Raw genomic sequence first — 27,828 nt, 5'->3', positions numbered from 1 at the left:
GAGCTTTCCACTAACCAGGCCTTTTCATCTCTCCCCCTTAAGAAAATCCAGCAGCTCTCAGAGGGCTCCATGTTTGGCCACGGCCTGAAGCACCTGTTTCACAGCCGCCGCAGGTCACGAGAGAGGGAGCACCACGCGTCTCAGGAGGCCCAGCAACAGCAGCAACAGCAGGGCCTATCCGATCAGGACTCCCCAGATGAGAAGGAACGCTCCCCGGAGATGCACCGCGTCTCCTATGCGGTGTCCCTGCACGACCTGCCTGCCCGACCCACTGCTTTCAACCGAGTGTTACAGCAGATCCGTTCCAGGCCCTCCATCAAGCGGGGCGCCAGCCTGCACAGCAGCGGTGGGAGCAGTGGCCGCCGTGCCAAGAGCAGCTCCTTGGAGCCACAGCGTGGCAGTCCTCACCTGCTTCGTAAGGCCCCCCAGGACAGCAGCCTGGCCGCCATCCTGCACCAGCACCAGGGCCGACCTCGCTCCTCCTCCACCACCGACACCGCCTTGCTCTTGGCTGATGGCAGCAATGCGTATCTCCTGCCTGAGGAGGCTGAGAGCACCGGTGACAAGGTAAATCTGAGTAGAAGGAGGCCCATGAGGAAACCTCTGAGGCTCGGGCTGATGCTCTGCCTGGCATTGCTGATACCTGCTGCTCCATTATCTGTCCCTGTTGAGGAGTCAGGATCTGACCGAGCCAAACACGAGAGCTCATTATCCAAGGGGCTAGTTTTTTGTTGTTGTTGTTGTTGTTGTTTGTTTGGTTAGGGGATTGTTTTTTCAAAAAAAAAAAAAAAAAAAAAATGGTCGTTTGCCCAATCTGATAGTAATTTTGGTTTATTTTCCTTAAATGTATTTTGAGGAGACAGAGATCTGGTTATTCCTCTTAAGTAGCAGCACTTAATCTCTTTGCTCTTCTGTATCACCAATTGAAAAAAGGGTGGGGGGTTGAAAGGTAAGAACATAGGTAACTTCCTGAACTGGACCCTGGCACCGTCTCTTTACCATGATTATTACCAACTAGAAAAGAAAGGGAGGGGCCCAGGAAGTGCTATTTGGCACTTCATGAATGTTTCCAACTCATTTGTTTATTTGTATAGCAAATACTCAGTAAGTGCTTATTGGATGTTATAGGAGTGAGGGAACCAATGCTACCGCTCTCATGCTGCCCAGTGTCTAGAAACACGGGTGAATGAGTGGAAAGGCTTTGATGAGTGCGCTGGGAGTTTGGAAACAGTAGGCAGTGAGGAATTGGCCAGAGACCTTCTGGAAGAAACTACTCTTGCTTTTGGAGAATCTGGGAGGCAGAGGCCAGAGCACAGAGGGTTGTGCTGTGTCCAGTCTGGGTGTCCAGAGACTCTATGGGAGGCTGTTAGGCAGGAAGTGAACACAGAGGGTGCATTAGGACAGCAGGCAGTAGATGAGGAATGAGGAGAGAAAAGGAGCCAAGGAAACCATCTTTGAAGTTATGGCAGCAACTGCAGCCATGAGACGGAAAGGGGAGGCATTGAGAACGTATTGGGGAGTCAGAATCAGGGGTCCTAGGCGAGGAAGAGGCTAAGAAAAAACAAAGGGAGTGAAGGAGGGGAGGAGCCTCTGGCTGCTGGCTTAGCTGTGTGGCGCTCTCTCTGGTTGAGCAGTCAGGGGAGCAGAAGGAGGGCCTAGGGAAGGGTCTGACCTGCGGCAGGCACTAGCAGTGGTGTCTGAGGGGTGGGCTGGCAGGTGAGAGCAGCGTCGATATTGAAGTCATGTGAATGAGATAGGTCCTCAAGGGGACATTTCAAGTGAAGAGAAGCTAAGGCCAGATCCCTCTGACGTAGAAGGGGCAGGCAGCCAGCTCTGACCTGCTGCTTCTGCCGCCCTGGTTTCCTCCCTCCTTGCCTCCTTCCTCGTGCCTCAGCAGGGCCTCTCTGCACATTTGATCCCGCACACCTGGGTGCCCCTCCAAGGCAGTGTGGCTTTAATTTCTCCTCCCTCTCCTCGCCTCATGGTCTCCATCAGCAGAAGAAAAGAAAAAGCTGAAGGGTTACTGGGAGGCACACTAAAGGCAAAAAATAAATAAATATATAAATAAATAAATAAATAAATGGCAGAGGGTTTGGGATTAGAGAGCTAGCATGAAATCTTGGCTTGCAGAAAGGAGGTGAAGAAAGCTGATGATGTGGAGGAGAGGGGATGAGGGTGTTGAAAGGGTTAAAGGGCAAGTGTGTTGAGAAAGCATAAAGTGGAGATGGAGGCAGAGGTGTTATTGGGGCTTAAAAGCTGGGAATTTGGCTAGATGTGCTTCTACACACTTATTATCCCAGCACTAGGGAGGCTAAGGCGGGAAAAAGATCAACCTGAGTTACACAGTGAGACTCAATAAAACAGGGACCGGGGCTACAGTTCAGTAGTAGTATGTTAGCGTGTCCCAGGGCCTAGGTTTGGTCCCTTGAAAAAGAAGGAAGGATTTGGTATCTTGGGAAATGGGAGATAAGCTCCAGACAAGGAAGGAATGGAGAGGGATTTAACCTGATGTGTCGGGAGCTGAAAAGTTAGGTGGCCCACTTGGTAGAAGGGAAATTAGGAACATGGGCTTTGCCTGGGAGATGATGGTGGAAGAAAGAGAGAGAGAGAGAGAGACAGAGAGACAGAGAGAGAGAGAGAGAGAGAGAGAGAGAGAGAGAGAGAGAGAGAGAGAGAGAGGCAGCCTGGCATGTGGAGGGCAGAGGGAGGAAAATTGCTGTGGCAGAGACCTCAAAGCTGAGAGAGCTGGGGGAAGTGGATGGTCCTATTTCTACATCACAGGACCTACGGGGAAAGGGGCTGCCTTGGGAAGAGCAGCTGCAGGGAGAGCCTGCTGATGCACAAGTACCTGCCTATGGAGGATGGATGACAGGGAAGACGGGCACGGAGGAAAGAAGAGAGTAGAAGTGGTGGGTGGCTGTGGAGTCCTGTTTGGGGGTGAGAATTTAATGGGTACTCCAGCACCAAGGTCCCAAGGACACCCTACTATGACGTCGTTTCTGCTGTAGATTGTCGCCAGCACAGACTCAACTCCCCACACAGGAGCCAGAGCTTTCCAACATGGACAGTGGCTTCTTGTGCATCTTGACTTTTGGAATTATTTGGAAGTTGATGCACTCAGCTGCCACTGCCCACATGCACTGGGTGGATGGTGGCTCGGGTTTGCCTCGATGCTCCTCCAGCATAGACAGTTCTTTTTTGTGAATTCATTAAAATAGTCCCTTAAGCCAGATGAGCCATGTTATGAGAGTCCACATCCTGGGATTAAAAAGCATATATCCAAAGAGGAGGCATGGCTTGTTAAAACCACAGAGCTCAGAACCTGTGGCACAGTTGTACAGAAGCTGGGTTTTCTGAGCCCAAGTCCGGTACTCTTCCCACCATGGCAAGCTGCCCTGCATCTGCAGCTGCCATTGGTAGTCAGTGACAGGGCTCAGCCACCAACTCATCTGACCCGAGGTTTTGCTTTGCCAGAACCATCACACCCAGAGATGACTTTGCAACTGTTTCTGACTATGAGCTGTTGAGTCATTTTATATGTTCTACCTGTGAGACTGACTCTACATTTCTTCAAGAAAAAAGGACTTTCCAGAGATGGTTCTGGACCACCTGTCCATAGGAGAGCCTCAGCCAGCAGCCATAAGTCAGCAGATGCCGATCCCTTCTTGAGCACTGCCACTTGGACCTCCCTGCTTTCCCCTTTATGTGACAACATTTATTGAGTATCTTCTAAGTGCCAGGTACTATCCTAGGCATTAAGAATACTTCAGGGAAGCCGGGCGTGGTGGCGCATGCCTTTAATCCCAGCGCTCAGGAGGCAGAGGCAGGCGGATCACTGTGAGTTCGAGGCCAGCCTGGTCTACAAAGTGAGTCTAGCATAGTCAAGGCTACACAGAGAAACCTTGTCTCAAGGAAGAAGAAGAAGAAGAAGAAGAAGAAGAAGAAGAAGAAGAAGAAGAAGAAGAAGAAGAAGAAGAAGAATGCTTGGGTGAATGAAAGAAAAGTTCCTGCAGCGAGCAATCACCCATCCTAGCAGGAGGAGATAACCACCAAATGACTACGCTATGTATTTGGTAGTAAGAATGCTGAGAAACAAAACAGAGCAGAGCATGAAGGCAGAGCGTGTGGGTGGACATGCTATTTTAACGGGTTGGTCAGAAAAGCCTCTCTGACAATGTGACGGGTGGAACTGTATGGATATGGAGTGGAGACAGCAAAGTAGAGAAGACAGAATCAAATCAGGGGCAGGCTGGCCTCGGGGCTGGGGAGGGTCAGGGAACGCTGCAGATTGCATTGGAGCCAATATGCCAGGAAAAGGACTTCCGGTTATTATTTTTGTCTTTTCCCTCAAGTGATAGAGGAAGTTGCTAGAAAAGTTGATACAAGATTACTGGTGCTGCCCTGTGAGTACTGACCCTGATGAGTGTGACAGGGTTAAGGCAGGAGTCTGGCAGGAAGCTGGCGTGTACCCCAGAGGAGCTGATGGTTGGAGCGGGGTGGTTGTGGAAAGCATGTTGGCTGGGCTCTCGATTTGCTTCAGATGTTGAGCCCAGGGGTTGCTGGTGGATTGGACGTGGGGCACGACAGAGTGGAGACATCAAAGATGGCTCATGGTTCGGGGGCCTGGCTGCAGGACAAAAGAAGTTTCTGTGAGCTGAACAGCAAGGAGGATGGCAAATTGAACATCCTCTGGTGAGATGCAGGCAGAGCCGGGTTTTGGCTGTGTGAAGTCTGAGGCAGCTATTAAACACCCCTGTGGAAATGCCAAATAAGCAGGAGGATGAACAAGTCTGGAGTCCCGGGGAGAGATCCAACCTGGAGGCATAAATTTGGGAGGTGTCAGCATATAGATAGCATTTAAAATGATGGGACTGCATTTGCAAGCCTGGCTTCTGTTGGGAGGAGTGTGCAATAAGAGGGAAGTCTGGATGCACTTGGCTGAAAGGGTGTGGCATCTTGAACCCAGGAGCTGATGGGACCCACCAGCTGGAACCAGGTTGTTCAGCCCTTAATGAGAAAGCTCTGTATGTACAGCAACAGCCGGGCCCACCTCTCATGGGTGAGTCAGTGAATATATTTAAAATTTTTTATTTAGAAAAATCCTATCATGTGAGGGGCTTGAATTTGGTGGCGGGGAGGTGACCCTTGGGTCCTCCGGTTAATTAGGGTTCCCCTAGTGTTCTCCAGCTACCTAGGAAGACAGGGACTAGATGGGCAGTGGGCACCTTCAGAAACTGCTGCAGATTGCTGCTTCAGAGTGCGGGGAGTGGGGTACTTTGGGCAGGTTGCCAGCTGGACAGCTTTCTGGGGGGCTTTCCATTCCACCCTTTATCTTGACACTATGTCTGGATGTTGTGTGGCAAAGGGATCCCTTCTTGCAGTATGTGGAAGGCCAAACCCAAAGCCTTGGGTGACCTCACTGGAGGATGGCTGGGGAAATGGCTGGTCATTATTAGTCCCCATGTAGGTCCTAGGAATTGAACCAGGGTCCTCTGGAAGTGCTCTGAATTGCTGAGCCATCTCTGCAGCCCATTCTTCTCTCCTCTTCTCTTCTTTTTAAGATTTAATTTTTGCTTTTATTTGTTTGATTATTTTTAGACAGGGTCTCACTGTGTAGCCTTAGCTAGCCTGGAACTCAATATGTAGACCAGGTTAGCTTTGAACTCTTAGAGATCCACCTGCCTCCACCTCCCAAGTCCTGGAATTAAACGGTGTGTGTGTGCCACCGGGCCTGACTTTTCTTCTCTATTCTTCTTTGGAACTTCCGGCTTTGCCTCCGTTTGCCTGGTCCACCTTCACAACAAACTGCGCAGCTGGCAGAGCAGCTGTCATTGCTTCCATCTCATGAGAGAAGACTGAGTCCTTCAGGAAGGGAGGGGCTGCTTGTTCAGGGCTTTCAGCTAGATCCTGGCAAAGAGGCCCAGTTTCTTTCCGGACCTGGAGCCCATCCCTCTGGAGATGGGTGTAGCCCTGGGGGTCTTAAGGAGAGAGAAATGCCTCCTCATTTTTTGAAGAGGGATCTTCTAGCCACCTTAAAGCTTGAAACGCCATCATCTGACTCTCCAGAGGCCATAGGCTGGCATGAGAAGCGCGTGGTTCCGCCCTGGTTGGTCTGGGTATGAATAGGAAGTATTCTTCTCTCTAGTAAACACAGCCCACATGGTCTCTTGCAGGCTCCCTGGCGATTACTAGCATCTATTTTTAATTCATAAGCCTCCCCGACTCCCCCACCCCATCCCACCCCCACCATTGTTTGCAACTCACCAGCTGGCTTGTAGACCAGAGCACCCTGGCTTGAGTTTTACCAAAACATCCCAGAGGCAGCTAGGGTTCCTGACTGGCCCTCCAGAGGCTCACACAGCACCCACTCTTAGAAACCGGTGGCTCTGGAGCCCCTACTTTGAAGGAGCAGGGTGTGGCAGAGACAGATGGGGCCCCACAGGACAACAAGTTAGTCCTGATGGTGGGAGCTGAGCTATCATTTGTCCCCCACATCTCCCCCCACCCCCCGATTCAGCTAAGCTCTACCTTTAGTTATTTCCCTATTAAAAAGACAGCATTCCCCCTTTAACTCAATCTTCTGCTTTCCATTATGTGTGTGACACTGAGAAAGGTCACCACCCCTGGGGCTCACATATGTCAAATAGGGGAAATCATTTGTCACTGTACTGGGGCATCACAGGCTAACAGACATAAGAGTAACTATGAGACCCAGCTCTGGGTCATGGAGAAGGAGCCAGTAGCTAGGTCAGACCACTTGGCTCCTCTGAAAGCAAAGGAAACATGTTCCTCCCTCCCTCCCCCTGCTCCCTCCCATCCTCCCTCTCTCTTTCCTTTCATTTCCTTTTTCTCTCTTCAGAAGCAGCTCCTGGAAAATGAGCGTGTGGTCAGGTCTTCCATTCTCTTTGCTTCCTTCTTCTGGTTGGGTATCGCTCAGAACCTCTCCTCTACTTGGCTATCTCTATACTCCCCACCCAGCCATGCCCATCCTGGACCTGTGAAAGGTATACCATGCTAGAGGTTGGCGAGAGAATGACACATGAGCCAGCTGTGAGGCCAGCTTCTGACCTTGCCCTGGTCCTGCCTTCCTTCCTGTTCTGTGTGACTGAGGAGCCATGAAGGCCAGGGTCTGTGCAGCCTTGAGAAAATCCTACATCCAGTGAACTCTGCCCTGTTCCCCCTAGGGTGAGTTGGGGTGAGGGGACAGGTGAGATGAGGTGTTGAAAGGCGAGATTGTCCTACATGGGTAGTTTGCTGTAACTTGTGGGCGTTATCTCCGATGCCAGACATTGGAGGGGAGAAGCGGTGGGGTGTAGCTCATCTCCCAGGCCACGGCAGATTGAGGATACTCTGTGCACTTTCCACCAGATTTCTCCAACAACAAAATTTCCCTACCCCGTGTAAATAAGTTCCCTGTTTACCTCCAGGATGGCGAGGGAAGGGGCCCACCCTTTGCCCCACCTCTTGCCAAGAAGACTGAAGTTTTGGCAGACACCCAGGGGCCCTAGTTTATTTATGTCTACCAGTCTGCTGGCTCAGTGGTGGGCGGGGCTGACTGCTGAGAGAAGGTTCCAAACATGTCCCCTAGGCACTGGGGGCCCACAGCCTACTCATCCACGAGGCCCCTGCTGTCCCTAGGCCCGTCTACACTAGGCCCGGTTCCACTAATACCTACGAATACAGGCACTTCCACTATAGAACTGCCAGCTTCCAAGTGGCGTGGGTGCTCACCTGGTCACCCAGGTTTCTGAGGAGGAAGGGGCCATCTCTGTGCTCTCCTCTTCCCCATCCCTTCTCCTCTTGACCACTTCTCTTATTCCCTGTGTGGAAGATTCCCTTGCACAGAGGTAGTGCACAGGCAGCTGTTCTACTCCTTGGAGGACCCTCCCCTGGACTGTAGTGCTTCCGGGCACCCACCAAGCCAAGGCTAGACAGCTCTGGTTCGCCTTAAACCTGCTCCTCGGGGCTTGGTATATCCTGTTGAGCCTGGAGAGCCAAGATCTACTTGAGTGCGATTTTATCCACCATGTTCGGGTAAAGCCCTTCACCTTGTTAGGGTTCTGTTCAGACAAAATAGGGGCCAAAGATGCCAAATGTCATAAGCCACAGCAGGCCCATTTCTTTCAGAACCAAAGCCGGGACCCAAGACACTCCCAGCCTCCAAGGCAGCCTTTCTTTGCCTTTCCCTATCCCCACTGGTGCTCTCTCTGGGTGGAATTACTTGGCTCCCCTGATTAGCTCTGGATTCTGGAGTGTGGGGTGGTTGCCAGAGATGATGTGTGTGAGTGAGACAACTCCACCACTACCTAAGCCCTTGCTGCTAAGCTTGGGTGAGGGCCTGTGGGAGATGGGCTCTGTCTACAGCCCATGGGGCTGAGATGATGCCAGTCTAGGCACAGGTAGGAAGGACACTACAGCCAAGGCTCCACTCTCTACCTTTCTCAGCCGTGGCTCCTTCAGCCATGCTGTGCACTGCCCAGGAAGGTGTGCTGTGGGTTTGGGTGTCAGCTCCCAGGTAGCAGTCAGCAGTAAGTAGACTCTGTCATCGGGCTCCAGACTCTGTGGAGCCAGCACTGGGATGTGGGCACGGGTCATAGGAGTTGGCACACATCTCCCAGCTGCCAAGAACACTCTTCCCTGTGTCTGCCCCATCCCTGAGATGAGAAACGTGACCCTGGTCCCTCAGTGCCAGGTGAGGCAATGGAAATACAGTATCATTAACCTGATCCCTGCATCTGTGTCTTGTTCTAGATGCAGTTTGTACTTTCTGTCTTTATCCCTGCAGGGCAGAGGGTTCTGGACTAAAAACAGGTACAGAATGCACGCCACTACAGCCCTTTGAGGATTGTCAGAGAACCAGGGGGCTCTCCTGAGCTACAGCAGAAAGGCTAGGGCAACGCCTTCTCCCACCTCCTTTTCCTCCAGGGACAGGACAGGTGTCAGAATGTCACACACAGATGGGCAGACATATCTTTGCAGCCCTTACTCCTCAAATATTCTGGAGGTCCTCTCTGGCCTCCCCCACCCCAAGTCTAGTTTCCAGTGTATTCCTTTCCCCTTCCTTACGGCTCTCTTGATACCCCTACCCCCACCCCAGAGCTGGCTTGCTCCCCATAGCTAGTGAATAATTCAGCGTGTTCAGCAAAAGCTAAGTCAGATCCATAGTGATACTGTGATCAGGAGGCCCCCTCGGGGCAGCTGGAAAGGCGAACCCTGCCCTGAAAAGACAAGTGCCCTGTAATATTAACGTCATTGTATAAGGTTTCTTGACCTCCTGAGAAGGCAACTTCAAATGTTACCTGGGCCCTGTTCCTGTCTACTTACTTCTTGGGGGGCTCATTGGCCTTGTAGGCATGCCTCTGGGACATGCTGGTGCCAACAGTCAGTCAAACAGCACGCTGTAGTTTGCAGAGTGCTTTTGTGCATATTTCTTGTTTAATCATATCAGCTCCTGGTAAGCTCAGAGCCCTTGAGTCAGCAGGAGCCTACAGGAATTGTGTTTCAATCCCCTGCCTTAAGGGAAAAAAAAAAATGTTCTCAATTATTTGTGGCAAATGGGGTCGGGTAGAGGGTACTTCGTGTCCTAAAAAATTGTGCAGAAAGGAGACGCCATTTCCTCTGGGTCGCTTTCTTCAAGACCTGTTCCCTGCAAGCCCCCCATCTAGGGAGCAGAGTACCATAAAAGAGTGAATTTGGCTTGCCCAGCCCTGAGCCAGGTATATGGTTGTTTCCACTGACCAGGTTCCCATGCCCAGGAATGACAGCCCTGCCCCACCACCCCAGAGTACCTGAGACAGTAGATCAACAAAGGCCCGAAGGTGGAGAGCTGCCTCCTCCCTTCCTGAGAGCAGCTGAAAGGTCTCAGGGTGTACGCATGCCAATGATGTGCTGTGGCGTTCCCCACCGTAGGCCTTCTGTCTGCGTCTCCAGCCCCTGGGGCTGTGTCTCTCATGTACTTCTGGGGTACGTGCTTGCCGTGGTTGCTGCAGCTCACAGTGAACAATGCAGCCATTCTCTTGTCTTCCCAGGGGAAAGCAGTATCTGATGGTGACCTGGTTAGGTCTAAAAGTAAGTGTGGGGCAATGCCCTGGGCCCTGTTTCAGGGGGAGGCATGGTGAGCATCAGGGGAGCTGCCAGCCTGCCAAAGAGCCCTCACTGGGGCTTTGCTCACCAAACAACACATGCCGCCCAGGATTTTTTTTTTTTTTTAAAGGCCTACTTTATCTTCTAAGGTACTAAATTTAGCTGCTGCTTAGCATTGTTCTCGGGCTCCTCACTCTGTAGAATGTGTAGACGCTGCTGATTGAGGTTTTAGGCTTATTTGCGTTCTGTGGTACTAAGCAATCAAAACCAGAGCATCATGCATGGTAAGCAAGGGCTCTACCACTGAGCTGTACCCATCCCTATTTTTCATAAATAAATATATATTTAAAGCATTCCCCCATCTTTTTTGTTTGTTTGTTTGTTATTTTTGCTTGCTTGTTTTTGTTTTGTTCAAAACAGGGTTTCTCATGTATGTAGCCATGGCTGTCTTGGACTCGCTTTGTAGACCAGACTGGCCTCGAACTCACAGAGATCCACCTGCCTCTGCTTCCCTGATTGCTGGGATTACAGGTGTGTGCCACTTGGCCTGGCTCTTTGGGGTTTTTTTGTTTTGTTTTGGTTTGGTTTGGTTTGGTTTGGTTTTGTTGTTGTTGTTATTTTTCCTTTTTTTTAAAAAACAAAGATTCATTTATTTATTATATATACAGTGCTCTCTGCCCACATCTATGCCTGCAGGCCAGAAGAGGGCACCAGATCTCATTATAGATGGTTGTGAGCCACCATGTGGTTGCTGGGAATTGAACTCAGGACCTCTGAAAGAGCAGTCAGTGCTCTTAACCTCTGAGCCACCTCTCCAGCCCTTTTTTTCTTATATTTTTAATATATAAAAAAAAAATAAATAGTGTGATTTGTTTTTTCAGGAGGGAAAGAATGATTAAAAATAAGGCAGAGGAAAAGAAAGAAAGGCCTGATATCAAAATTAAAAATAATAATAATTTTTAAAAAATTAAGAGGAAGTGTGATGTGTAAGGAGAAGCCGGATGAGAAAGAAGCCAGTGTGAAAGAGAGCTGAGGCACGTGTGAGAGGAATGTGGGCCCAAGCCCTGGGCTCCTTCCAGCTTCCCCCTCAAGGACAATGGGAGCCCATCTATCGTCCCCAGACATAGTTCTGTGTGGAAAAGGTAAGGCCAGACACCTCCAGCGTCAGCTCAGCCACCCGGGCCTGTAGACTGGTGGTGACCACCTGCTTCTGTTATAGTGTTGCCTCTTGCTCAGCCAGATCACGGAGGAAGTAACCAAGAGGGGCAGCCAAGACTTACCAGGCTGTACACGTAGCAGAAACCCAGCAGCCACATTGTCTTTGCAAATGGAAAGTTGTTCGGTGGCTTGTGTCCTTTCAGAAGCTTCACTTGACCTCCCCATGTCTTCCTGCCACTCTCTCAGCTTCACTTCAGATGACAGCCACTTTTTCCATCCCAGGTCAAGGTACTGTCTGGGATATTGTGATGTGTTCACGGGTGTGCACATTCACATGTGGTGAGGGGGCCTCCATTCTGACAACCTATTTCAGTAAGGCCTACAGTGTGCCAGGCTCTGTGTGCCACTGACATCTAGCGAGGCTGAGACACAAGTGCACAGCTTTGAAGACTCAGCATACACACTCTCTCTATGCTCGGGGCCCCATTCTGGTTCCTTGGCCTCATCCTGCCGCCTCCTGTGGGTACATGAGACTCCTCTGTGGCTGGGAAGCAGTACAGCTGGTGTCTGTGCAGACTGCATAGCTTGTGGGGAGCAGGGTAAGGCTGTCTACCAGCCACTCTGACTCCCAAACACTCTGCCAGGCTACCAGAAAGTTTACTCAGCATCTGTGGAGCCTATTCTGCATGTATCTTCCTGACAGATATTCACCTTTGACCCCTGCCCTTTCCTAGTCCTCCCATTGCACCTGTGGATACTTTCTTTCTCTCTTTCTTAGTTTTTTGTTGTTGTTGGTTTTTTTTGTTTTTTTGGGTTTTTTTTGAGATGGTTTCTCTGTGTAGCCTTCCTTGGCCATCCTGGAATCACTTTGTAGACCAGGCTGGCCTCGAACGCACAGCCATCACCTGCCTCTGCCTCCTAAGTGCTGGAATTAAAGGTGTGTGCCACCACTGCCTGGTGCTGTAGATACTTTCAGTCAAAGTTCTGGAGCAACTATGGAACTAACCTTGAAACACAAAGTCCCAAAATGTCCCCTGCTGCCCACCATGGCAGATTCAGGGTCCCTGCTCATGGATAAAGACAAGGACAGCCTCAAAGAGGAGAGGGGCCTCTGCTTTTCTCTTAGAGACTACTGTTTATCCCCTGACCTCTTCCCTTCCTCTTCCTGTCTGTCACTGTAATGACCTGCTCTAGGAATGGAGCGGATATGGCCATTAGAGGGGCAGCTGTCCCCATGGTCAACTTAGTGCCATGTGGCCTAGCAAAAAAACACTTTCTGTTCTTCTGAACTTTATAGATCAGGAAGTGTGGGAAGGAAGCCCTGCCACTCACGGACAGCTCCACAATAAAAAAGAAATTGGGGAGTGGGAGAGAACCCCAAGTCTTAGCCCCCACTCCTGACTTCCCGTCTCCTTTGGCCACTGCCTCCTCTTCCTCCTGTTTTGCTTAGGAGAAAAAGGTATGGGCCAGTGAGATGGTTCAGTGAGTGAGTAGAGGTACCTGTTGCCAAGCTTCAGAACCTAAGATACGGAAGGGGAGAAACATGGCCAGCAAGATCTCTGTGCTTTCTGTGTGTGCTGTGGCAACTGTATCCACATGCACATACATTGCACATCCAAATAACTAAATAAATGTAATTTCAAAAATGAAAAAGAAAAGGGAAGTTTAGAAAGAGACAGACAAGGGAGTGCCTTGGAGGACATGGGATTTTCTCAGGCAATCACGGAAAGGCCAAAAGTATGCTGTGCTGGTATGCGTCCCAACCCAGGACCCCCACCCCCACCCATAGATAGCCGGGTCCCAGGTGGTTGGGGATAAGTTCTTACACTTCTACTCATGTGGGTTCCGGTGCTCAGGCATCACTCACATACATACACACATATACACACACATAGATACTATCCTGGTTGTTTTCTATATGTTGCTCCTTCCCAGTGTCTCCCTTCTAATATTGAAGACTGAAAGTGTAAGCTCAATCCTTTACAAGTGGGAGCGCAGTGAGAAATATCAAGCAATTACAGAGTGAAGAGTGTACATTAGAGTGGTGAGTGTAAAAATATATACATACATGTATGTAACAGTGAAATTTGTAAGGAGGGTTATATGGGAAGGTTTGGAGAGTAGAAAGGGAAGGGGAAATTGTATAATTATATTATGATTGAAAAAAAGAAAAGAAATAATTGTTTAAAATCTCAGCTTGGGGCTGGAGAGGTGGGTCAGAGTACTTTGCTTTCCCCTGGGACCTGAACTTGGTTCCCAGCACCCACATCAGGTGACTCACAGCCACCTGTAACTCCATCTTGGCTTCCACAGGCACCTGCACTTACACGCACACGTACTGACACATACACACAATTTAGTTGTTGTTGTTTTTTAATTTAAAAATCTTAACTTGGTAAGACTCAGAAGGAGAGGGCATGAAAGGGCTGCCTTGGGGGTAAGAATTTTGAGCTGTACTTGCTGCTATATAGGATGGATCTGCCGTGGAGAACTTCCATTACGACTCAGTGAGACAGTCAGCTGCTATCCTACCCTGTCATTGTCAAGGGAGATGAGCCTCATGCTGGCCACAGGAAGGGGCCCAGATAAACAGAAGGTCTACTCCTTTCCTTCCTTTAGTTTAACAGTGACAGCAGGACTTCATATTAATAACCGTTATGTAGAGGGAACAGTGCTTGTCAAAGCATAGGCAGGGGGATCGTCTATGAAAGTAGGAGCTGCTTAGTGTTTTCCCTGACCCTGTAGGTCAGAGATGGCCCCAGACATGGAGACCTGTGTGATGTGCCTTGTCAGCCTCCTCACAAAACCTGTCATCAGCTGACACGTGTTTGTATGGTTTCCAAGACACTGGGTGGGGGATTCCTGGTCTTGGTGATTTTGGCTGCAAACCTTGGCCCTGGCTCCTAGAGATAGGCCTTGGCTCTTCTTATCTCTTGGAACCTTCTTGAACGTGGGACTTCCCAATCAGCATGGTCCACGTTGCCCCTCAGTATTTAAGCCCTATGTGTTTCTCGGGGGGCCCCAAGCGTGTGCGGAGTCCCTGAATGGATATTCTGACTTGGGAAGCTGCTGGTAGAGAGACAAGTGGGCCCAGGAATTCTGCTGGCTACCTCCTTCCTTAAGGCTTGCTGTCGTCAACTGTGGCCCTCTGGCCCCCTCTGCTGACCGACAGGATTTCCTGCTGGGCCTGTACAGATGAAGTCCAAGGAGAAAGACACTGCTGTGAGTTTGCGGCTTTGTTGTATCCTGGGTGATTTCTGCCTGGACAGTGCTGGGGGGACAGAAAGTGGGGTGTAGGAAGCAGAAGCAGTAGTGACCAGAGCACTATGGGTTCCTGGGGGGACACAGCATCAGATGAGAAGAATTCCCTTGCTGAGGCTGGCTGACTCCTCCAGTCCTTTGTTGGGGACTCTGGGTTGGAAGTGGCCATGGCTTAAGTCACTGAGCAGAGAAAGAGGAGAACTCTGGGGGACTCACTTCCACGAGGAGCTGAAGTCAGGAGTTGGTACGGCGGAACTGCTGTGAGGCGGTTTCTGATCACCCGGTCCGTTTTTTTGGACACAGAAATGGGAGGAGCTGGTCAGCGCCTGTCTGGTGGGTGAATAGTTCCTTGTCCTATATTTCTGTGTGGCTTCCCACCCCCTTCACACAGCCAAGCCACTCACACTTGGAACATCCTCCTACACACTGGGCTGGGGAGAGGTCCCTAATCACCATAAGATCCTCCTTCTGGAGAGACCTCCGTTTATCCTGCCAGATGGGGAAGAGCAACCATGTGCCCTGGGGGAGGAAGAAATCTAGAGCAATCCGCCCCTAATCCCTGGCCAGGCCTCACTCAGGCTGGAGATGGCGGCTTCAGAGCCTGGGAGTTTTGGCACACCTGCTCGCAGACCCCGGCTCCCAGCAGCCAGCCCAATGCTGCCCAGGGACTGTGAGCCTGGGAGCCTGGCACTGTCCTCAGACAGCTGGGCCCTTAAAGCTCCTGGCACCTCGTCGCCAGCTCGGCTTTGGGAAACGGTATCCACACAGGTGAGGCTCTGGGTAGGGAGGAGGAAAGACTTTCACGTGGGAGACAGAGTGGGGTTGAGGAATGGAGGAAAGAAACCTTTCTAGAACTTAAAAAGCAGCAAGCTCCCTCTCAGGGCTTCCCAGAACCAGCCTCCCTCCTGCTGACTTAAAGAGATCTCTGGACACAGGGGAGCTGGCACGAAGCTAAACGCAGAGGGTGCCTCTCCTCATGGTTGCTCCGTATCCAGAAGCAATGGCAGGGAGAAGGGAATGGAGAGGGTCTGGCAGCACTGAGCCCCGTGGACCACAGAGAGGAGTTCAGGACCGCAGTGTTTGGCTACCAGAGAATTCAGAGGATAGAGAATGAAAGAGGCTCTAAAGTGAAAGGCCAGCTCCAAGGTCTTAGCCAAGAGTCCATGCCTCTAACAGCGAAGGGAGGAGAACAGTGGCCATTTATATGGACAAAAACAAAAACAAAAACAAAAACAAACAACCCCAAAAAAACCAAAAACAAACCAAAAAACAAAACAACACCTTGTTCTCAGGAGGGCCAGGACTGAAGGGAGGATGTAGCTGGGATTGCAGCCAAGGAGTAGCCCTTGGCTACCACAAGGAGTGGTGGGATGAGATCCTCCACCAGCACTGGAGAGAGTAGTCCTTAGGGACAGAAAGAGCTCATGGGCTGCAGGAGGCGCATTAATGAAAGGCAGCTAGCTACAGGTTGTCTTGAGACGGATGGGCGCTGCATGAAGGATGAGTGCATTCCGTCATCTATGTGCAGTCTGTATCCAGCTATCCCCTTGTAGAAGCGAGAAAGGGTTTACAAAGCCACTGGGGGTGTGCTCTGTCTCCTCATGTGGCAGAGCCCTTGCTGCCACCTCGCTCTCCATATATGCGTATGCTCTTTGGGTGGCCTATTGAGTATCTGACCTCTGACCCCCCTATCCTCTGGAGAAAGGATTCTTAGGCATCCTGGGTATTTCTCCCACACTACCCTCTTGCCCACCTGGGAGTGCTGGGGCCAGTGTGATGACCTATCCAAAGCTGCGCTAAGCATTTCCATGTGCCCTATGTGTTCCCACTGGGAATTGGAACAGCCCCTGACCTCAGGACCTGGGGGGCTGGAGTTGTCTTCCCTTCTGCTCTCTCTCAGTTTTGCCATAGGCCAAACTGCCTCTTAGAAGCCTCTAAGAGGGTTTTAGCTAGACATGGTTCTTCCTCTCCATCTTGGTCTGGATTTATCCCCCCTCCCCCACCTTACCTTCTGGGCCTTAATTTTTAAAAGTAAATCAGTGTTCCCCATCCCGAGAGAGTTGATAGAATCAGAGTCTCCAGGACAGCAGTGAGTTGGTCAAAGCATCTGTGCTGAGTCACTGCTGAGTCACTAGTCCCAGCAGCATCCCCCGCCCCTCTACCTGCACACTCGCTTACTGGGTTCTGATGCAGTGGGAGCCCAGGCCCTGTCCTCAGGAGCAACACCTTGCATGGGCCCACCTGTCTGGGCAAGCACATGGAGCAGAGTAAACACTTCACCTAAGAGGAAGCACAGGAGACCAGAAGGTCTGTTTGTTTCCCCCTCCTCCCCTCCCCCTCCTCCTCCTCCTAAGAATAGCTTTACTGTTGTCTTTCCAACTAGACATGCCAACCCACTCTGGGTACCCTGGGCTACCCGCCCCAAGGTGGGAGAAGGTCATGGGTCCACTTGGGAACACAAATAGGAAGCATAAACTTCTCTTAAGCATTTGTTATTTCCATGGCCCGTGTGCGTGCACTGCTAAAGAAAGAAAATAAGAATTCACGTATCTACTACCTCTCTTGCTTGCTAAAGCACCTCTTAAGCTAGCACTTTCTGTCCTGATAACCTCTACCATTTGCCTGCCATCTTCTGTGATTTCAACTACTGAGCTATCACACAGCGGGGAGGGCAGGTGTCCCATGGCCAGGTTAATGTAAGGACGCTGAACTCAGGCCCAGGAGGAGGTGAGAACCCCAGAGGGCGAGGAGAGCCAAGCCCCTGAGCCAGCAGTTCCTGTAATTTGGCAGTGGACCTAATCCAGTGTCAGTTTGTGTTGCTAGGGAGACAGGTCTGTGGCACTACCAAAGCTATGTAGACAGGGTGCCCAGCTATCCGTGGACTGTGGGGAGATCTCACTGAAGCCAAGACTGAAACAGGAAAAACTGGCCCCAGAGACTCAGAAAACACTCCAGCTCAGCCTTAGCCAGAACAGGCATCAGTGTGGCTCAGGCTTCGCTCTATAGCCGCGTCCCTGGCTAGTAAGCTCTCTGAGTAGGACGGTGTCATGGACTCCCCTGTTGTACACAGTGTATGTGTGACCCCCCCCCCTCCTTACCAGATCTCTCCTTAGAGTCTGCTCAGCCTGTTCAATGGGGGAATTCATCCCAAGGCGGTATCCACAGAGTGCACCAGTCTTCCTCAGTCAGGGGAGCAGGGTAAGGGGACTGTGCCTTGGGCACTTCAGCTCCAGATGTGGTACTGGCAGCTGGTGGAACAAGCCGAGTGAGGGCCTGCGCCATTTGGAGAGAGCAGCTGTCTTTGCAGCCAGGCCCTGCTCCAAGCTGGGAGCCTGGAGTTTTTGCCGCCTGCCTGCCTGTAGACAGGCACTGAGTCACTGTGCTGTTCCTGTCAGCTGCCTAGTCCAGGAGAGAGGTGCACTGGGAGGTGATTCTTCTCTGCTGAACATGAGGCCGTGAGACGGTCAAGATACCCCCTTGTGGGCTAGTCTGAAGTAAGTTGGATGCTGCCCTTCCATGTTTAGGCTGCATAACTTTTACCCCCTCCCAGATGATCTTTATAAGCCTCAAGGAGGCCCCATACCCATCAGATACGCATTCCCCATCCCTCGCCCACTGCCTCCCCCCTGAGCAACCACTAATTTGTCGTCTCTGTAGATCTAGCACTCTGGAAATCTCACATAGCGGACCCATTCATTCAGCATGTAGCCTTGACTTGGCAAACTGGTTTTTAGACTCATCTATGTTCTGGCATTATCAGAATTTTATTCTGGGAAGAGGGAAGCTCAACTGAAGAACTGGCTACGTCAGATTAACCTATGGTCATGTCTTTGAGGGTTTTGTTTGTTTTCTTGTGGTTATTTTGAGACAGGGTTTCTCTGTGTAGCCCTGGCTGTCTTGGAACTTGCTCTGTAGACAAGGATGGCTTCAAATTCAGAGACTTGCCTACCTGTGCCTTCTGAGTATCTGGGATTAAACTCATGAGCCACCACTGCTTGGCTGAGGTACTAATTGCTAATTGATGCAGGAGCATCCAATCCACTGTGGGCAGCACCATCCCTAGGCAGGTGGGTCTGGGCTATATAAGAAAGCCAGCTGAGCCAGGCAAAGTCTCCTGCAGTTTGCAAGCAGCATTCCCCCACTGGTTTCTGCTTCAAGCTCCTGCCTTGACCTCCCTCTATGATGGACTACAACCTGTAAGATGAAAGAAACCCTTTTTTTCCCCCCAAGTTGCTTTTGATCATGGTGTTAATCACAGCAACAGAAAGCAACCTAGAACAGGTGCACATCTCAGAGTTGGACAGTTATGAGGTAATTCTATATTTACCTTTGTGAGGAATCGCCATCTTGTTCCCCTCTGTTGACTGCAACGTCTCACCTTCTTACCAGCAAAACACGAGGGTTCCAGTTTCTACACACACTTGCCACACTGATTTGCTTTAGTGAGAATGTCGGAACCAGGCAGATGAAACGGCTCCGCAGTTTAAGGCACTTGTAGTCAAGCCTTACAACCCCAGTTCTATCCCCAGGACTCACATGGGAGAGCTGACTCCCAAAATAAATAAATGTAACTTTAAAAGCAAGAAATTTAGCCTGGCAGTGGTGATGTACACCTTTAGTTCCAGTACTTGGGAGGCAGTGGTAGGCGGATCTCCAAGTTCAAGGCCAGCCTTGTCTATAGAGGGAGTTTAGAGCAGCCAGGGGTCCACCAAAAAATCCTGTCATGAAAAAACAAACAACAACAACAACAACAAAAAACCCAAGCAAACAACACATTTACTTTAATGTAATCTTCCTATTGAATGTACAATGTCTTTATTTGTATTGATTTTTAGAAACATAAATTATTGTACATATTACATCTATAGTCATATATGCAATTGATTACTGTATTTCTGCAATATATTAATTACTGCTGAAGAATCAGATAAGAGGCTCTGATTTCAGGGATTTATAGTTTGAGGAAAAAAAAACCCTAAACAGGCCTTGCTTTAGGTGTAAATTATCAATTGTTTTCATTATATATAGAGTAACTTGTGAATAATTTTCTACATAAGATAGTGTATAGTACAGCAAGTTTTTATTGAGAATTTCATATATGAATATATTTCTATGCACCCCACCCCCTTCCCTAGCTCCCCCACCACTTTTCCCTCTCACTTGGCGTCCTTTCTTTCCTTTTTAAAAACACACCCATGTACTGTTGCATGGCTGTGAGCCCGTCTCCTGGAGCAAGGGGAGCCTTCCAAGAGCCACATGTCTAAGAAAACTTACGCTTCCTCACTCAGCAGCTGTCAATGGCCAATAGTCTCTCAGCTAGGGATGGGGTTTCCTGGACCCCTCCCTCATCCACGATGGCTTCGTCCTGTCTGCACACGTCTTGTTCATGCTGTCAGAGTTCACATGTGCCATGGCCCTCTCGTGTCCAGGAAATAATACTTCCCTGAAGACGTCCACTACCTGTGGCTCTTACTTCCTGCCCCCTTTTCTATCCTCTTTGGGGATGGGGAGTAGAATAGGTGGTCCCACTTAGAGCTGTGTAGACCTGAGCATTCCAGCTGTGGCCTCTGTAACCTCTGTCTACTATACAAAAAAGCTTCTCTGACAAGGGGTCAGAGATAACACTAATTCTGACATGGGGCTGGTCCACATCCTGGGTCTGCAGTTTCCCCTGAAGCTGCTGGGAGATCTGTATTTACTTTAAGCAACTGCTTCATGCCCTTTGCTCTGTCTCTCATTTTCTCCTCTGAGAAGCCCTTGAGTAAGTAGAATGAATTACCCCCCTCTTCCAGGTGATGGTACATACAATAGAACATAGCCAGTATCTGACCAAGCCAGGATTCCAAACTGGTTTCAGACTGTAAACTAGGACCCCTTTCACTGCCCCACACAGACTTGTACCCGATCCTAATGCTATTTTTAAATAGTTTTAATTTATTTTATATTCTGTGTGTGACTGTTTGCTGACAAGTGTGTATGTACACATGCATACTTGGTGCACCCAGAGGTCAGGAGAGGACATCAGATCCCTTAGGACTGTTGTTACCATGGTTACTAACCATCATGTAAGAGCTGGGAACCAAACCCAGGTCTCCTGCAAGAGCAACAAGTCATCTTAACTGCGGAGGCATCTCTCTGGCCCCACCCTCTTTTCTTAGGTGGTGGGATTTGAACCCAAGGTCTTGTGTATGCTGGGCAAGTGCTGAGCCACTGGGCTGCAGCCCAGCCCCCGTTGCATTCTTCTATGGCAAATCTTACCCATGTGCTTCTTCATCCCTCGGAGAACTCTCTTCTTTTCCTCCCTTAGCATTCCTTTCCTTACTAAAATACAATTCGTCTTTGTGGCTCTGTGGCTGACTGCCAGATCCTTGGCTCTATCTTTTGCCCTGTCTCCCCCTTCCGTCTTAAAGGGTTCTTGGTGGTGGCTGATTTCTGTAATCCCTACACTATGGAGGCCAGACTACATAGCGAGTTCCAAGCCAGCCTGGGCTAGAGTGAAACTGTCTCAAAACACCACTGAAACAAAGGGACTTGGGAAAAGCAGGCCATGAAGAGCTTCTACTTTCCTTAGCCATCTCCTTGGGGAGAATGGTGTAGATACTATGAGACTGGGACACACCAGCAGGTGGCAGCACTGGGGACTTATGGGAGCTGGAGCTTCAGGCTGAAGTGTAGACAGAGTTAAGAGAAACCAATGCTAAGCCATTTTACCTGTCCCCAGAATTCCCTTCTTTTCCTTGCTCATATTCAGTGTGTAAAACCCCTCAGTCTCACTGTAGGAAATGCCTCTTTAGTTACTTGAGGGTGAGGCCAGGTGTGTTTGGGGACCACTGATAGAAAAATGCCTTAAGCTGGAGGAGTTGCAGGGATTTCCAAGAGAGAGGGCCAGGCCCTGGAACATGGTGCCAAATAGGATTCAAATCCCACATCTTTCACTCACTGGTGTAGCCCTTAATTTCCTCTTCTGTAGACTGGGAATGGCAGTGCTACCTGGCTCTCGGGCTGATCCCAGGATTCAATGGATAAAGGTATAAAGTCTAAGTAGCCACACTTGTCACAGAGCAACAGCTGGGAGCAGTGCACTTTCACAGTCTGCCGTGAAAGACATTGGAGTGGAAATTTGGGAGAGAGAAAAAAAAAAAAAAAAAAAAAAAAAAAAAGACCCTAGGGGCCAAAGGGAAATGATGCCACCTCTCTGGCAGCCGATTGTGGTGAGTCCACAGAGGATGGTCTGTGACTGGCCATGTGTCAGCATGCACCAGACATTTTACACCCACCTGTCAACATACAGTCTTCCAGGGAAGGTGCTCAGGTTGGGGTCTGGGCTGGAGGACAGAGAAGCAGGGGCAGCCAGCCATGAGTTTCTGTTAGCCTACCTTCAGGTCTCAATAACGACTTGCCTTCTTGGGAGCTGGTGGCGCACGCCTTTAATCCCAACACTCGGGAGGCAGAAGCAGGTGGATCTCATTCGAGGGCTACACAGGGAAACCCTGTCTCAAAGAAACCAAACCAAACAAAGAATGTCTAGCCTCATTCCTGGGCACTGAACAGCGGCCGCTCTGAGTTTCTTGTGTAAGGCAGACAGATGCCAAGTGGTAGGCGAACCCACTGCACCTCCAGCAAGCAGGCCATACACACTGCCTTCCTGTTGCCTTAAGTGAAGCACCGTGGTGTCCCCAGCATTCCTCGTCCATTCTCATCTTTCTGTCCACTGTCCCCATTCACAGAGTGAAGGGCAGCATGCAGACTGCCAGAACATTGCCAACAAGTTTTATTGCCTGCCTATTCTTTGCCCAAGAGGTAGTTAAGGGGATTGGGCATCTGTGGTAAAGCCCAGTTCTGTGAGAGTAAAGGCCATGTGTTACATAGACAGCTTATTATGTATGGTTCTGTCGATATTGAGTAAAGACGTTTTGATAATCTCTTAAGTTTAGCCTAGCTTGATAGTAGGCATCATCCCCCCGGGAGAAAAATATACCTAAATTCAGATCTGTCAGTTATCATGAACCTAGGAGACACCATGCATGTAACCCTCCCATGGAACTTTGGGAGTAGCTATTACTACACCCACTATACAGGCAAGGACACGGAGGCTCGGAAAAACCAGGGAGATCAATGCTGGGAGTGACGGGTGTGGGAGGGTTGACTCCAACAAGGTGAGACAGCCCTTGGGACGGATGGCTAAGGGAGACATGGGTTGGGTTTGAAAAGCCAGAGTCGGAGGAGGAGAATCCTGAGGCAGAAGCACCTGCTGGGAGGGTGAGAGGACAAAGCCAAGCCAGGAGGAAAGACCTTACTTCAGGAGATTGTACTCTTAGCAGCCTTAAGGACTCCATGACGTGAGAAAGCCTTAAAGGAGCCCTGTCCTTGCCTCCTGAGCTTGCCAGCATTGTTGTTAGGGGTGGTGTTTTCCAATAACTTTTGCCTATAGCTAGAGTTAGCTCCGGGCTGTTTCCCGTCCAGTGTTTGTGAGTAGGCTCCTCTTTTCTGCTTAATCCCTCCCACAACAAGGCATTCACCTCACCCCTGGCCCCCAGTGACCTGACCCAACCTCACTTCTGTCGTGTAGTGACAAGATACCCTCTCCTCTACTTCTCTCAGTTTGTGCCACCACACTGATGTAGGAAGTCCGCCCGTCTGGTAGAGAGAAGAGGAGAGGCTCTTACCTTCCTTCCTACTCATTCGCCCCTTTCCTGGCTCTTTAGATTTCAAGGGCCCACCCAGCAGGGTGGATAGCTGCTCTCTCTTCTCTCAGTAATCTCTCCTCTCTGGGAGACTGGGAGAAGTCGTGTATTCCCACCATTGTGAATGAGAGAGAGGGAAAAAAAAAAAAAAAAAAAAAACTCCTTATAAGGGCCCTACTGACATGCAGCTGTGGGGACCTGCTGTAGAACTCTAGGCTCTACCCCTGAAGTTCTCCTTCATCCTCCAACTGTTGTTGATGTGGTAAAGCCACACCCAGGGGTGTCGTGGATCATGCAGACAACCCCATGGAACTCTTCCCCACATCTCATGACTTATTCCTGCTTGCCTCCTCCTCAGGGTGACAAGGGAGATCTTGTGGCCCTGAGCCTCCCCTCTGGCCCTGGCCATGGTGACACTGATGGGCCCATCAGCCTGGACGTACCCGATGGAGCGCCCGACCCCCAGCGGACTAAGGCCGCCATTGACCACCTGCACCAAAAGATCCTGAAGATCACTGAGCAGATCAAGATCGAGCAGGAGGCGCGGGATGATAACGTGGCAGAGTACCTGAAGCTGGCCAACAACGCAGACAAGCAGCAGGTGTCGCGCATCAAGCAGGTGTTTGAGAAGAAGAACCAGAAGTCAGCCCAGACCATCGCCCAGCTGCACAAGAAGCTGGAACACTACCGCCGGCGCCTGAAGGAGATCGAGCAGAACGGGCCCTCGCGGCAGCCCAAGGATGTGCTACGCGACATGCAGCAAGGGCTGAAGGATGTGGGCGCCAACATGCGGGCCGGCATCAGTGGCTTCGGGGGTGGCGTGGTGGAGGGTGTCAAGGGCAGTCTCTCTGGCCTCTCGCAAGCCACCCACACCGCAGTGGTGTCCAAGCCCCGGGAGTTCGCCAGCCTCATCCGCAACAAGTTCGGCAGTGCCGACAACATCGCCCACCTGAAGGACCCTATGGAAGATGGGCCCCCTGAAGAAGCAGCCCGGGCGCTGAGTGGCAGTGCCACACTAGTGTCCAGCCCCAAGTACGGCAGCGATGATGAATGCTCCAGTGCCAGCGCCAGCTCAGCTGGGGCAGGCAGCAACTCTGGGGCTGGGCCGGGAGGTGCACTGGGGAGCCCTAGATCCAACACTGTTTATGGTGCCCCTGGAAATCTGGACACTCTGCTGGAGGAGCTGCGGGAGATAAAGGCGGGCCAGTCGCACCTGGAGGACTCCATGGAGGACTTGAAGACCCAGCTGCAGAGGGATTACACCTACATGACCCAGTGCCTGCAAGAAGAGCGCTACAGGTGGGTACCTCTAGGCTCACAGCTGTGGGTGGGCCCAATGGGAAGGAAGGACACTGCTCTTGAGTTGTAGAGGCCACTGGAGAAGCATCCAGAAGGATCCAGCAATGCCAAGAGGAACCCCTGGGGAGCTTTCTCCAGACCGGAAGAGGGTGTCGTATGCTTAATTCATAAACGGGAAACTAAGGCAAGGGCCCTGCACCACAGCTAAGCTCCTCTCCAGAGACTCTTGCCGAGAGAGAACTTTGGAGGCAGCTGAAACCCCAGATCTTTCTTATTGTTACCTCTAGCAAGCAGCTGGCACTCTGCATCCTGTTCCCCTGCTTGAAGTGAGGGCAGCGCTGCCCGGCTTCATCGGGTGATTAGAGTGAACGAGTTGGCTAGGTTTGGTGGTGCACAGCTTTAATCCAAGCATTCAGGAGGCAGAAGCAGGTAGATCTCTGTGAATTAAGGCCAGCCTGGTCCATATAGCAAGTTCTAGCCCAGCCAGGGCCGCATCCTCTATACCTCAGGATTTCTGCTGCCCAGAGGGCATCTTAGCTGGGATTTAGGATCCTGGGTTGAAGTCACTTAACCCTTAACCTCCCCGTCATGAGATCCCAGACGGGTTCCTTAGTCTCTGCCTCATTCTCCCCACTGTCTATACCTCCCACTGTCTTATGAGACTGTGAGCGTCCCCTAAGGCGACGCGTGCCAATGCTTAGCACAGCTGGCACAGAAGAATGCTACGCTGGCACAGGGTTAAGAGCAGGACCAGACACATGGGTGGGCTGCATGTCACTACTGAGAGTGGCGCCTTGGTCCTGGGGAGAGAATAGCTTGGTGGCCAAGAAGTGCTACCTCCTTTTTTTTTTTTTTTTTTTTTAACCAGGTATGAGAGGTTGGAGGAGCAACTGAACGACCTGACTGAGCTTCACCAGAATGAGATGACCAACCTGAAGCAGGAGCTTGCCAGCATGGAAGAAAAGGTGGCCTACCAGTCCTATGAGAGGGCCCGAGACATCCAGGTATGTCACCTCACCCCAGGGAGGTCCTGGTAGGTTGATAGAGCCAACGGAAACGGCACTATCCATAGGCACAGGATGCAGGCACCTGTGTTGGGGTGGACACATCACATGGAGCACGCTGAGCTCATCCATAGGGCCGGTAGGTACAGGATGCAGGAGAGGGCGGTGTCGGTGGGGCTGAGATCAGAGCAAGGTAAGTCTTTGGACAAGGGTATGCATTCCACAAAGGGAAGCCAGCAGGCGAAGGCCACTTACCATTGCCACATCTTTGATGGCAGGTTTGCAAATGAATAGTTGTTATTTCTGGGCATTTCCCTGCCTCAGTATGGAGCTGAGTTCAATAAGCAAGACTTCCATTTCCTTACATCCTGTGTGAACAGGCATCAGTAAAGAGTTCTGTCCCCCAGTTGCACCTGATGAACCTATATACCCTTCTTGACCTTGAAGAGAGGCCATGTATTACCACCCTCTTGGTACAGTGCCATATTGGTCTATTCTTTGCTATAGCAAAATGCACGAGATTGGATAATTTTAAAGAAGTGACACCCAGCTGTCACTTCTAGAGACCCGGCAGTGTGGTGTCACCCTCTTCTTAGAGCTGGTAAGACCCTCATAGCTGTAGCCTCCCCAAGTCAGGAACTGTGTAGAGGAGTCCCATAGCGAGGCAGAAAGCCAGCGAGATTTGGGGGTCAGACTTTCTATAACTCAGAGAGCAACAGTAACACCAGTGACCTAATGTCTTTACAACACACACACACACACACACACACACACACACACACACACACACTCTCTCTCTCTCCTCTCTTAAGGTCCGCTACCCTAACATTGCCGTGCTAGAAGCCAAGCTTCCGGTTCACAAACCCTTGGCGATCACAGCGCAGCCCTATTGGAATCAGAGCAGACTGTAGTGTGTGACCCACCCTGAGCTCCTACATTCTGCCCTCTGTCCCCTCCAGGAGGCTGTGGAGTCCTGCCTGACCCGTGTCACCAAGCTGGAGCTGCAGCAGCAGCAGCAGCAGGTGGTGCAGTTAGAAGGCGTGGAGAATGCCAACGCGCGCGCTCTGCTGGGCAAGTTCATCAACGTGATCCTGGCACTCATGGCCGTGCTGCTGGTGTTTGTGTCCACCATTGCTAACTTCATCACACCCCTCATGAAGACGCGCCTTCGTATCACCAGCACCGCCCTCCTGCTCCTCGTCCTCTTCCTACTCTGGAAACACTGGGACTCGCTCACCTACCTCCTGGAGCATGTGCTGCTGCCCAGCTGAGCAGCCACCCTGGTCCTGTCCTGTGCTCTCCGGATTCTGCCGGCCACACATCTCCAGGAGGGCCTGGGATTCCTGAGTCCCTTGGATTTTGTCACGTGTCCCGTTTGGCCCCTAACTGTCCCCTCATTGCACTGCTTCTGTCTGACACCATCTCCCCTTTCAGCCTGAAGGCTGCTGAGAGGATGGTCTGGGCTGGAGAGAGTAGGGACACTCACAGCCAAATGGAGCGGGGTGGGGTGGGGGGACGACACCAGGCCTGCATTGTTTGAATTCTTTACAGTCACATGGGACTTTTCTAGGCTGACCAGAGGATGTCCTAGTTATGAAGGCCACTCAGATAGAAGGCCAGTCTCAGTTTCCCTAGGGAGGAGCCTGCTCTGGAGGCAGCCAGTTTCCTCCTATTGGGATGGAACATAAAAGCCAGTGGGAGGCTTACTGAGTCCAGAGAGTGCAGGAAGGGGAGGGTCCCCAGTCTGGGGGCCACAGGGAGCCCTGCACTCCCCTTCCCCTGCTCCTCTTTCCACAGAGCTGGTTTGAGACTGGTTTCTAAAGGCCGGGTGGAGTGTGGCTTTGGATTTGTGTTTTCTCTGCTCATCTTTCTGCCTGTCGCTGGGTGTGCTGTTTTCTGAAAAACAGGCCCCAAGGGCCCTGAGCCTCTGGGATCAAGTTGAGTCCTATTTATTTATTTATTTATTTATTTACTTATTTATTTGTCCCTACCTTTCCCTCACTTCTTCCCAGCTGGCTTGGGTTTCAGGGAGAGGACCCTGCTCATCCTCCCTCTGAGGCCAGGGCTTTTTCTCCACTCATCACACTCCAGACCATGTACCATCATCCGGTGTTCCTGGCTAGAAGGGGTGTGTGGCCACCCGGCCCGCTCTCTCAAGCAGCCCCACCAGATAGGTGGGAGGAACATGGCCTCTTTTATATATATCTATCTATTTATTTTATATGTGTGTCTTTGTGGGGGAAGAGGATGTTTGTTGATGTATTTCTCTAAGGCTCTGGAGTGTTGTGTATGGTTCTGCACAGCCCAGCCTCCCCACGGGGGGCCCTTCCAAGCACAGC

General features: G+C 50.9%; 1 protein-coding gene across 5 annotated transcripts in view; it reads left to right on the top strand.

The window, feature by feature from the left end:
• Positions 1-26,945, top strand: part of Tmcc2 (transmembrane and coiled-coil domain family 2) — a 38,078-nt gene extending 11,133 nt beyond the window's left edge. For 2 of the 5 annotated variants that reach the window (XM_051147373.1, XM_051147374.1), the window contains exons 2-5: positions 43-567; positions 23,545-24,485; positions 25,354-25,489; positions 26,449-26,945. In XM_051147373.1, coding sequence (XP_051003330.1) covers positions 43-567; positions 23,545-24,485; positions 25,354-25,489; positions 26,449-26,760 — 1,914 coding nt within the window. In that variant the 3' untranslated portion in view covers positions 26,761-26,945. Of the gene's footprint in view, positions 1-42; positions 568-4,791; positions 5,060-14,262; positions 14,464-14,873; positions 15,271-23,544; positions 24,486-25,353; positions 25,490-26,448 lie in introns of those variants that run through there. The other 3 variants (XM_051147376.1, XM_051147377.1, XM_051147375.1) reach the window with 3 other exon arrangements.
• The last annotated feature ends 883 nt before the right edge of the window (positions 26,946-27,828 follow it).

This window comes from Acomys russatus, chromosome 6 (assembly GCF_903995435.1).
Source record: "Acomys russatus chromosome 6, mAcoRus1.1, whole genome shotgun sequence".
NCBI lineage: Eukaryota > Metazoa > Chordata > Mammalia > Rodentia > Muridae > Acomys > Acomys russatus.
This window is presented reverse-complemented; position numbering and strand designations above follow the sequence as displayed.